General features: G+C 39.2%; 1 protein-coding gene across 10 annotated transcripts in view; it reads left to right on the top strand.

Annotated features, from left to right (window-relative positions):
• Positions 1-12,294, top strand: part of MAST4 (microtubule associated serine/threonine kinase family member 4) — a 619,799-nt gene that overhangs the window by 542,707 nt on the left and 64,798 nt on the right. For all 10 annotated transcript variants that reach the window (XM_010845550.1, XM_010845552.1, XM_010845553.1 and 7 more), the window contains 4 exons: positions 1,053-1,131; positions 7,582-7,739; positions 9,842-9,917; positions 11,774-11,983. In XM_010845550.1, the coding sequence (XP_010843852.1) occupies positions 1,053-1,131; positions 7,582-7,739; positions 9,842-9,917; positions 11,774-11,983 (523 nt within the window). The remainder of the gene's footprint in view (positions 1-1,052; positions 1,132-7,581; positions 7,740-9,841; positions 9,918-11,773; positions 11,984-12,294) is intronic.

A 12,294-nucleotide genomic window follows, 5' to 3' on the forward strand; every position in this document is an offset into this window, starting at 1 on the left:
AGAAAAGTGTGTTTTTCCTTTTCTCCCCATGGCAAATGTGTGTATATTTGTCTTCACTGTGTTATGTGATTTTGAAGGCATAGTCCTATTCAAAATTGCTAATAAAATAGTCATTTTATTATTTATAATAAAATAATCCTACTTTAGCAACAGGATTGTCTTCACTGCTTTGACAACTCATCTGAGACCTTTGGAATGATCCCAATTAATAACTATAGAGTTCAACCCAGAAGCTATCCATCCTGTTGCCATTTGGAGATAAAAACCATATTCTATTAAGACTCCTGACAGCTTCACCTCTGTGACTAGCGCAGGTCACTCTACTCTGCATTAGCATCTACCACGAGTGGAGAATTTTCTTTCTTCGCTCCCTGTCACTGGCCAGAGCTGGGCCGCATACTCATAAACTCTGAAAGAGGCATTTACTGGAACACTTTATAAAGCCAGGTCATGTCAGAAGGTAATAACTCTTAAGAGATTGTGAACACAAGGTCAGTCACTTTCTTAGTGCTAAAGTTATTTGCCACTTAAGGCTTGAGCCGGCCACGAGCCCCCTGATCCTCCCTTCCTTTGGTGTTATGAGTAGGATTGTTCTCTTGAAAGTAATAAGCTGGAAGTCTTTAAGATGCGGTGGGAGTCCCCAGAGGCTGTTATACCATGCTGGAATCCAGGCCCTTCCAAAGATCGTGGCCCCAGTTATCAGTTTGCACATAGGAGTGTTTTCCTCCTGCCTTTCTATTTTTATTCATCTGAATCTGCTGAGTCCGACCAATGTAATTATCCCTGGTATTCATTTTGTCAAAGTGTATTAGTGAGAGATCAATAATATGGATCAACCCATTCACTTTCTACTTGTTTGGGTGTATTGATTCAGTTTAAATAAAAGTCAACCTGCTGTATAATGTTTGTTTACTCTGGCCCTTGCTGAACATTTCCACATCCTCATTGACTGTGTTTGCGTCATTTGTTCGACTAAGAACACTCGGTTTCCCTGGGGTTCCCGTGTAACCCTACTCCAGTGTTGGCCTAAGCTAATCGCATTTTCTCCCCAGGACTGATGGACGCCGCTGGTCCTTGGCTTCTCTCCCCTCCTCTGGCTATGGGACAAACACTCCCAGCTCTACGGTCTCTGTAAGTGCCCAGTTTTTCTCTTGTATACCCCAGAGCTCTTGCATGGGCAGCACTTCTCTGGGTGTTCCCTGATGGGGAGGAGAGGATAAATTCTGCATGTCTGCCCCTCCGAGTAGGCTTCACATCAAATGATGAGCTGACAAACACAAAAAGGACATACTCTTTGCTGCAAGCTTTTAAATTATGGTGCACAAATTGAGCGAGTCCCCAGATCACAAGTTGGGAGGAGACTGGGAGCTTTTGTTTTAATACCATTTGGTGTTTGGGGGTAGGGGAGGGAACACAATCTGGTTTTATTGCTTTGGTTCCATGCCAGTGATATTAGTACTGAAAACGCCATTAAACCTTGATGGCCTGGGTCATTTTTTTCTTGTATGGCTTAGATGTAGAGTTCTGTTTTGTTTTGTTTTTTAGTTTTTCTCTTTCAAAGAAAAGAAATGGCAAGCCTTAAATTTTTACCTTCTGGATAAAAACTTTCTTTTAAGGAGAGATTAAAAGAACTTAGCAGTAGGTTGAGATCAATACAGAGACAAGATGAAGCCATGGAAATAGGATAGAGGAAGAAGGATACTGTTGCCGCAAACTACAACATTTCAACAAGAGCCCTAGCAATTACTGAAAGTGATTCAGTGGCTTAGATACATGCCTTCTCCACTTAAATTAGTGATATTGTGGGATATTTGTCTCTACAGAGCTTTATTTTTTTACTTTACTTTTTTATTGAAGTATAGTTGATTTACGATATTGTGTTAATTTCTGCTGTACAGCAAAGTGATTCAGTTATACACATAAAGATATACACATTCTTTTTTATATTCTTTTCCATTATGATTTATTCCAGAATACTGAATATAGTTCCCTGTGCTATACTGTAGGACCTTGCTGTTTATCCATTCTTTATATAATAGTTTGCATCTGCTAAACCCCTGACTCCCTATCCATCCCTCCCCTCCCTACCTCCCCTTCTACAGAGCTTTAGATTTAGAAGCTGGTGGTCATTTAGAAGGACCTAGGATATGGTGTCCCATGGATGGAGGAGCCTAGTAGGCTGCAGTCCATGGGGTCACTAAGAGTTGGACACGATTGAGCGACTTGGCTTTCACTTTTCACTTTCATGCATTGGAGAAGGAAATGGCAACCCATTCCAGTGTTCTTGCCTGGAGAATCCCAGGGACGGGGAGCCTGGTGGGCTGCCGTCTATGGGGTCGCACAGAGTTGGACACGACTGAAGTGACTTAGCAGCTTAGCAGCAGGATATGGTGTAGGTCAATCAATAAGTACCTAATGGAGCAGTCTGAAAGCTCTTGTACCAGCCAGGAACGTGGACCTGATGGTTTTAGAGCCACTTCTGAGTCATTCTCATCTTCATTTTGTCAAAATCTTTGGTTTATCGCAAAGGGGTATCTATGTTTCCCCTCCCCCATAAACCCCAGGACTGTGCTAAGCATATAGGTTCACACTTAATATCGGTGAATTGAAAAGAAGCTGTGATTAAATATATACACTTTAATTGATATCACCAGTGCCTTATATTTTGTTTCCAGAGTTCCAGATGCAATGTAACATGGCTTTTCTAGAGCAAAATACTGGCCTGTTAAAATCTGTTGGATTACTTTTACCATCTTCTTATAATATTTTTTTGAGGAGCAATAATTTATTTTCCTATCCATTATTCCATTGTGTTGTGGTATGTGAGTTAATTGCCCATTTAGATCGTTTTTTGACACATCCTGACAACCTTGAATAGTTTCAGTGGCACTTTAGCCTCACATCCAGGAAAGGATATTCACAACTCTTGAGTGGCTTCAGTGGATAGAATTGTCACTAAATAATGGTAAACAAAGTCAGCCTTGTTTTTTTTGTGTGTGTCAGTAAGTAGCATTGTTTATCATTAGCCCATGTTTTAGATCTTGAAAGCATTAGCTACCACAGTGTGAAAATGATTGCTGAAACTGACTGACCAGAAAGCAAAAAAGAATAAGAATTTTAAGTGGTATTCTTCCCTAGACTTGCGAGCATCTCCAGTTAGAAGCCAACCACCAGTAAGCAGAGTACTTCTCCCGTTCTCCTACATTCTCTCATTGAATCATCCCCATGCCTCAGATTTGTATCTTCTTTCTTGACTTCAAATCCTTTTTATTTTAACTATATCACCTTGCTTTGCCCTGCCGTCAAGTCTTATTATAGTTTGGATATAGAAGTTTCTCTTTTGCAAGAAAAACAGGGGAGCATGCAGGATCTTTCTTCTTTCTGTCTGTAGCTATTAAATCATATGTCATTTTTAAAAGTGAATCTAAAAAGCGAGGGTGAGCTACATAGACGTGGACCCCATTTGGTACAAACTTTAGAATATTTTTATAAACACTTATTATGTGCTAGGTCCTAGTCTCACTATTTATAGTGCATTGGCTCATTTAATTGTAAATGAAAAATTTGAAAAAAAATGAAAAAATATAAATTGTAAAATTTAATTGACTTGTTTAATTGTCTCATTTATTTGTAAAAACATACTTTATAATGTAGTTGCCATTGTTTTCATCATTTTATGGCTCAAAGCTCTGAGGCACAGAGAATGAACTGAGGGGCTGTGTACTAACCCCTGTGTTGTAGCAATAAGAATACAGTAAGCCTCTCAACCCTGGGCACCTGACTTTTTAAAAAAGGAATTCACAAGGTATTGCTTAAACCAAACTTGATAATTAATAAATCTGACCTGACCATCTGTCATGATGTCATTGCTGTCCCTGACTTACATATATGCCTGAAGAAGCAGCTTTCTGAGGCAATTTTTAGTCACACACATGTATTGTGTTTCTAACAGCTTCTACCCAGAGGTAAGGCAGCTTTTCTCTTAGGTGTTTATTTTATTGGAAAAGGTGGTATCATATAATTGTGGATCTTGTATTCCTCTTTTCCCCTTCAAAATCAAATTGTAACTTTCAAAATTACAGTCATTTTTTAAATGTATTTTTGAAAATACATTTGAAATAGATTTTTGAAATGTAGGTGCTCTAACAAGTTCAGTTATTTTTTTTCTCCTTATTGGCTATTGATAAAAACAATAATTGAAAATTTGAAATGCTGCTTCTCATTTTCTTCAGTTTCTTTATGTTCTTGCCCTTTAAATGTTAGGACAGAAAATTGTGCAAAGCTGCTCAGAAGTTGCATTTTTTTCTTTTTTAAGTCTAACCTGAATCACTTTTAGAATCTCATTTTCTGGGTTAACTGGTTGTGATTAAATTAATTAGAAATGATTTTGGGTATTTTTTAAATAAAAACACAGAATATATATGGATAAAATCACAAACACTTTGAAAATACAGCTTAAGTTTTACAGATATTTGTTGTTAGCTGAGTTCCAAAGTTGCTAATGCTGAAATGTAAATACCATGTCCTTTGGGTATTATAGAACTGCAAAATTCCCAAATGTTAAAATGCTTCATTCTGAAATTGAAAAGATTTGGTCATATGAAGTTAATCAGTCCTTCCTCAGGATATGTAGTATTGCTGCTTCTCTTAATTTCAAGTTTTGTAGTTAAAATTAATTTGAGAAACTTTTCCAAAGTAATATTCAGATTATAATTTTTAATTTTAAAATAAGTAATATGGAATTATAGCAGTCAGAAGACATCTCCTATATATTTCTCACAGATAAATTATTTTATGCTGGGGGAAAGAATAAAAATAAGAGTATAAATACTTATAAATATGAGGTCTGACTATAAAATAATATTACTTTGAGTGGAAAACTACACATACATACGAATACTGTCCTTTGCAAAATGCTTATCTTGGGAAACTAGTTTATTTGAATATCATTGCTCACAACATTTTGGGGAAACTCTTCTAATTGCCTTGAGAACTAGAAGCACAGTTCTTTTTGTAAATCTTCACTTTTTGAAAGTGGACTTGATTTATGATGTAGTCAGAAGTTATATATGCAAACTAGTTGGGTGATGAGACTTACTGGCACCACATTTAGAGAGCATGCTAGAAATATAAAGTCATGGGACTTAATATATTGAGGAATCCCAAACTAATTCTTGAAACTCTAGTAAAAGTGCTGTTCCAAGGATGTATTGACCAGCAGAGGTATCTTTTCAGTAAGCTTGTGAGGTCCTGGGGACAGCGCCTGCAGCCTCTGTCACAAGCTCGCCTCTGAGTCCCCGATCTTTGCTGGAACTGACTCCTGGACTGACCCTCTGTCGTCCATTAGTGACTCACTCAGGGGGCCCTGTTTGATACCTTTTGAATTCCCAGGCCGTTTGGAGAGCCTCCAGTTGTTCCCTGTTCCATAAACTCATCCGGTGTCACTCGGATACTGTCGCCCTTTTCCCATTCACACCTCGTTTGTCCCAGCTGAGAGGAGGGACGCTGTCTCCCCAGAGAGGCCCTTTGCCTCTCACTTCTCTAATACTTTTCCCACCTCATCGTTCATTCTAACATATCCCCATCAGTAAGCCCTGGGCACATTGCTGTGGAGTTCAGTCACATGGTTGTGTATATGGTATAATGACAAAATTTTCCTGTTGGAGTTAGCACCTGTAAACATTTTAGTACATTTGCTACAGCTATTTTTAACATAAACTTTTATTTTGATTAATAAATAAAATATTAAAGTGGAAATAAAGCCCTTCCTGCACAGGCCTTTTCTCTTCCCTCCTCAGAGGGAATCACTCCCTAAAGTCACTGTGTCCTTCTCATGCAAGCACAGGTTCATAATGCCTTACTCTTTAAGTCTGGTGTGGTTCTGGAATTAATTTTCACATTTGACAAAGTTAACATGGTCCTCCCTGTACTGTACATACCAGCCCAGCCACAACTGGGCCAGCAACTCAGAATCAAATACATTAATATTTCTGTGGCAAAGCTGAATTAACATTCACATCAACTGGATTAAATGCATATTTTAAATGACTTTCCATCAGTTCAATTGATGGTTTGCCACCAAAATGTTATCACTGGGAATTTATGAATAGACATCTGGGTTTTTGAATCTTGGCTACATAATTGTGTACACTGATTTACCTTTGAAACATATATACAAATTCTTAATTCCGGTTTTCCGTTTGCTGATTTCATCATCTTTGCTTTTATGGCTGCTGCTTCTCTCCTGCTGGCATTGATTGTTCTTATTCTTTTACTGATGTCTTGAGTTGACTTTGTGCGTTTTGTTTCTTTTTTCATGGGGACAGTATTTAAGACTTGACTTGTGTTTTATGACTAGAGCTTTGGTTTACCTCAGATGTCTTTCTAGCAGTGTTCTCATTTTTATAGTTTATAAAATAATCTCATTACATTGTAAAAATTCCTCTTTGTCTTAGTATGTACTTAGAAAGCATTTTATAATTTCAAGGTGTAAGGATATTTTAAAGCTTTAGTCTATTAATTTCTAATCACTGCAGTGGAGTGGTGCAGTGTTTATGAAGTGTGCTCTTGATGTGGCAGTTTTTTTTAAATTAAAAAAAAAAAAACCTGCTTGAATGGAATATTCAAATGAGTGGTATCTTTCAAAATATGCTTATTCTACCTGTGTTTCCATTACTCAAATATTTCTCATTTCTTTTGTTAGAATCACTTAAAGAGTTTACCTCTCAGTAAAAACAAATAAGCAATCACATTGTTTAATAGTTACATTTCTCAGACTGATTAAAAGCCATGTTGTTTAGCCATTCTCCTTTTCAACCTTACTTCTCTCTAAGTGCTGAGTGATTTTCAAAGAGCACATCTAGGTTCAAGGGATTAAAAAAAAACTCAACACCACTGAAGCTGTTAAAAAAGAAAATAGCGTTAAGTCAGAACACAGAAAAAATTTCCAATTCCCAGTTTTTAAAACAATGGCATTAGTGAGACAAATATTTTCTTTTCCCATCCCCTTTTTACCCAGGACTCGTATCGATGATAATCGGATCAAAGGACAGCATGCTTTGTAAAGACAGATCTCATTGCCTTATTACTTTATGATTATACATCATAGAGTTCACTTACGAATATACATCATAGAATTAATTTTATGTTACTTACCCGAATTGCAAGTGTTAGAAGCGAGGACGTCACACTCAACTGAGAACTAATCTGTCATTTATTGCACCCAAATTCTTACTCCAGTTGTCACTTTCTTGCTCTAGTTTTGACTGGGTCCCGTCCATCTTCAGACCCTGGTTTTTCTTCAGAGAGTAAACAATTTTTGAGTTAATTGTAGACAACTGAGATAAAATATGGTAGCCATCTAGACCTCTGGAGACCACATCAAGGTATACATACCATCCATGGGTCGGCAAAAAGTCAGACGCGACTGAGCGACTTCCCTTTCCACTTTCATTGCCATTATAACATGGAAAGGATGCAGTATAAAATGGTGATATAACAAAATTTAGTGCTGTGACCTAATATTCATTTAAAGCATTTCTCTTTGATGTAGTCATTAAACCTCACTTTGGTTTGTTGTAGTCATCCTGTTCCTCCCAGGAGAAGTTGCATCAGTTACCGTATCAACCGACACCAGATGAATTACACTTCTTATCAAAACATTTTTGTACCACTGAAAGCATCAGCACAGAGAACAGATGCAGAAACACACCCATGCGCCCCCGTTCCCGAAGTTTGAGGTATGTAGACCTGATTGAAATTTTTTATTAGTTGGATAACCTCTTTTCAACCATTTCAGGGAAAGACTTTTGGTCCTCTAACTCATATATGTGTTAATTGGTTTATGAATTACTATAAATGTAGTGTGATATTTTTTTTTTTTTTTTGCATCTATGGTGATATAGTAAACTGCCTCTTACTATTTTTCTTTTAAATTCGTAACAAGTTACTAATTGCTGTGGTAACAGAAACCATAGTGCACTACAAGGACCTCCTGAGAAACTTCTAGCCATTTCAAGACCATTTAATTATGGTGTTACATCAATTAATATTTTACAAAGAAGCTTGGCTAAAAAGGAAGGGCAGCGTGTTCAGGTTCACATTTGGAATTCAGATCCCTTTTTACGAAAATCCACCCAGGCCTTGGGGTTTTCCTTCTCATCACAAGTCTTACTTTCTCCAGGATTATGAGCTAGCCGTTAGGAATTTGTGTCCCTTGTATTTTGTCAAGCCAAATGTAGTCCATTTGACATTGAATAGGGCTGGTTTTATTTTGACCTCGTCTCAGAAAATAATAGACGTCACTGTTTCGTTCCTCTGGAGTGACTCTAACAGAGAGACAAAAATATTTATTAAGGAGTGCTTGGGAATTACACCTGTCGGGGGAAGGCGTGGGTAGTGGGATTGAGCAGAAGAGAAGTCCAGCCACAGTGCAGGCCTAACAGCCACAGCCAACTCCATAGGGGGTTCTGAGGATGACATGACCCGTCAGAGCTGTCCCTCTGGACCAAATGACCCTCCTTTCTATCTCCACTCAGTCCTGGGATGTAGTACCCTGGGAAGGACTTGGCCTTGGGTGAGGGGGCTCTGCATGCATGCCAAGTTGCTTCAGTGGTGTCTGACTCTTTGCAACCCCATGGACTATAGCCCACTAGGCTCCTCTGTCCATGGAACTCTCCAGGTCAGAATACTGGGGTGGGTAGCCATTCCCTTCTTCTGGGGACCTTCCTGACCCAGGGATTGAACCTGTCTGCTGTGGCTCCTGCCTTGCAGGTGGATTCTTTACCATGGAGCCACAGGGGAAGCCTGAGGGGACTCTGCATCTGAGGCCATGTCCAAGGGGTCTGACAGCTGAAGGCTTCTACAGCCCCAGCAGCTGGGACAACAGGTCCTTCTCTGCAGGGGGAGCAGGTAGTCCATCTCTGGGTCCTCCAGAATATGAGATCTCCATGGTGTATAGAACTGGCCTGCATTGATAGGAGGGTTTATTATGAAACCTAGTTTCTCAGGTATTCAGTTGAACATCAGTTTGCTGAGAAGGGTTGTAGCCACATGATGTAATCATGTTAGATTATTTTGAGATACGGAATAAAATGTTATGAATTCATTTAGAGCCATTGTATTTTACCACATGGGTGCCATTTTTGGTATTATGAAAGGAGTTCACAGGATAGCTAGTGCAAGCAGCTATATCTTCTCAGGAATACATAAGGTCACACTGCAGTTGCCCAACCATGTTGGCACTAGGAAGGAGCAGGAGCCTACTATTGAAATAAAAAGAAAACCTCAGAGTTGGGTGCCTCTGTTTGATACTGCACACGGTGCCTGCCTCAGCATCCCAACCCCAGCTAGAAAATGGATTTCGGTGGTGACACCTGTGCTGTGGAAAACTCTTAAATCTCTTCAGTGGTACGTGGCAGAGCGCAGGTGTATGATAACAGTGTGAAATTAGACAGTGCAGCGTGTCCTGGACATTGCTGTTTGTACTCTTTTATATCCCAGTTCATTCAGTGGTTTCTGGAACCACACAAGTACATGCTACATACAAAATGTAATTGCAATTTAAGAATGTTTTATGAACTTTTATATTGCACCTATAGTGAATTTTCAGCATTCTACTTCTGGAGCTTTCTTTTTGAATGGTATTCAGGGCTTCTCTGTGTTTGTGAGTATGTGTGTGTGTGTGTGCGTGCTAATGACTGATTTTGTAGTTTATTACCTAATATACTTTTCTTACAAAGGCTGCATAGTACTTTTGTTGCAACCCATTGTTTATAAATAAAAAACTTACTTTCATTTCATGCTGTGGCAAGTTTAAAAGGGTAATTTGCTTTGCTTGCAGCCCTGGACGTTCTCCCGCCTGCTGTGACCATGAAATAATTATGATGAACCATGTCTACAAAGAAAGGTTCCCAAAGGTAATGAATTGAATTGAAGATGTCTAGCATCTAAACGTTGTAAGGTGGTTTTGTTGAGGGAAGTAATGGTCTGGTCCAGTCATGACTCGCATAAAATAGCACTGTAACCTTCTTTAGAAAGGTAACATCACTAAGCATTTTTAAAAGCTGCTGAGAATTAGCCACACAGTCTGTGGACTGAAATGGCTGTAAAGTAAATCCCATTGGTTCACCTGCCCAGTGTGACGAGCTGGTGAGATGCTCCATGCGCGTCTGCTTTGAAAGGCCGCTAGACTCTGGGGCTCCCCCTGGGGCTCCTTCTGCCCGTTCTGGGCCTGCTGCCGTTTGGTCCAGCAGAGACTGTTCCGCTTCCTCAGAAGCCTGTAGATCGGTCTATGTCACAAAAGTCTTTTACTTTTTTCACCTAATTTTTCTTTTCTGTGGCTTCCAATCTCTTCAGCAATTATAAGTCTAATCCTCTTTATTCAGAAGGAGAGTCCAGTTGCAGTGTTCCCCATTAGACGGGCCAGTAGAATTTGGACTGAACCAGAGAGCCTTTGGAGATGGGTTGATGCCAGTTGCCCCGGCTGCAAAGAGCTGCTGTCTGCCGTCCCCATCACCTAGTCTCCATGGCTTTTCCACCAGCGTGTTTCTACGCATTTGGGAGAAACAGTCGCTCCATTCTGTCCCCGTTCCTCCCTTTATCACCTCTGTAACCCTAGGCAAGAGAGCAAAAGGAAATCCTCGGCTTCATAAATCAGGAGTAGAGTACTTATTATTTGTAATGAACCCAACATTGATGTCATTGATTACGGTCGTTTCGGCCATTTATCACATGTCACTTGCTCACCAGGGAAACAGATCCTGACTTTACCAGTGAATACTGGTTAGGGTTTTAGAAAGGAACAGGAGACAGAGGGAATCTCCCAGGATATACAGTAAATGCAAGCAAGGAATATTGAGTAGGCAATCGGGGATCCCACAGAATGAAATAAAAACTGAGAAGGAAATTTTAGACTTATGTTGTCAAGGGAATCCCTTTGACCTTTGTGCCCAAGATGTAGCTTTTTGAGGAAAGGATACTGATGGTATGAGATGCTTGTTCCTGGTACATTAAAATACAGCCAAGAGAGCAAACTGTTGGCCCGTCCTATGGAACTCTAACTTCAGTTCTGATTTTTGAATAGGTAAAAACAGAGCTGTAAGTATTTGATATTTTCAGCGAACTATCTGAAAGAGCCCAAGATCTGAAATGACAGCACAGCAATTCACAGATCCTGAGTTATTTGGAGAAGCTTACATGGACCATTTTACATTTGATAAGGCATAGAAAATAAGTAATTATCACCCTGGGAGATTCAGTTTCTCATATATACCTCTTTTTCCACTTGGTGAGGCTTATTCTTCCTCTTCTTTTTTTTTTTTCAAATAGACTTTATATTTTTAAGGCAGTTTTAGATTCATGGCAAAGTTGAACAGAAAGTATGGAGAGTTCCCAAATGCTCCCTGACCCCATACATACACAACCCTCTCTTATCAACAACCCCCTACACACCCCTGGTCCCAGAGTGGTCCATTTGTTACCACTGACAAACCAATACTGACGCATTGTAATCACCCAAAGTCCATAGTTTACATTAGGGTTCACTCCTGCATTGTATACTCTGTGGGTTTTGACACATGTATAATGACATATATGTATGTGGCATTTTATAGTATCATACAGAAGTGAGGCTTCTTTTAAATTTTAATTTCTAGAATTCTATTTGATAACTTATAGAGGTCTCCAAAAATCCTAGATAAATGTGATGATTGTGCTGTTTACCTATTTGTGTTTCCTTGTATTATGTCTGTGTGTGCATGTCTTCTGAGAACAGGCTACAGCTCAGATGGAAGAGCGCCTAAAGGAGATCATCACCAGCTACTCTCCAGACCACGTTCTCCCCCTTGCAGATGGAGTGCTCAGCTTCACTCACCATCAGATTATCGAACTGGCTCGCGATTGTTTGGATAAATCCCACCAGGGTCTCATCACCTCACGATACTTCCTTGAATTACAGCACAAATTAGATAAGTTACTACAGGAGGTATGGACCTTATAAAGTTTTTTGATTTGTTTTGCTTTTACCCAGAAAAAAGACAAATTTTATGAGTGCATCTGCCTAACAAGTTTCAACCATGAGATGGAGTTCATGTTACAGAGAAGCAAAGAAGAAGAAAAAAATTGATTGCTACTTGCTATAAATTGATTCCAGTCAACATTTAGAGTAATAGAAAGTTAATGTAATAACGTTTACAGGAACCTTGGGACCCAGCAATCTACGGCTGTTGGAGAAGTGGATTGTGAAGGATTCTGAAGCAGTGATTTTTTTCCCCCTCTTTAACCATAAAGTTATAA

This window comes from Bison bison, unplaced genomic scaffold (genome assembly GCF_000754665.1).
Source record: "Bison bison bison isolate TAMUID 2011002044 unplaced genomic scaffold, Bison_UMD1.0 scf7180017864218, whole genome shotgun sequence".
Lineage (NCBI taxonomy): Eukaryota > Metazoa > Chordata > Mammalia > Artiodactyla > Bovidae > Bison > Bison bison.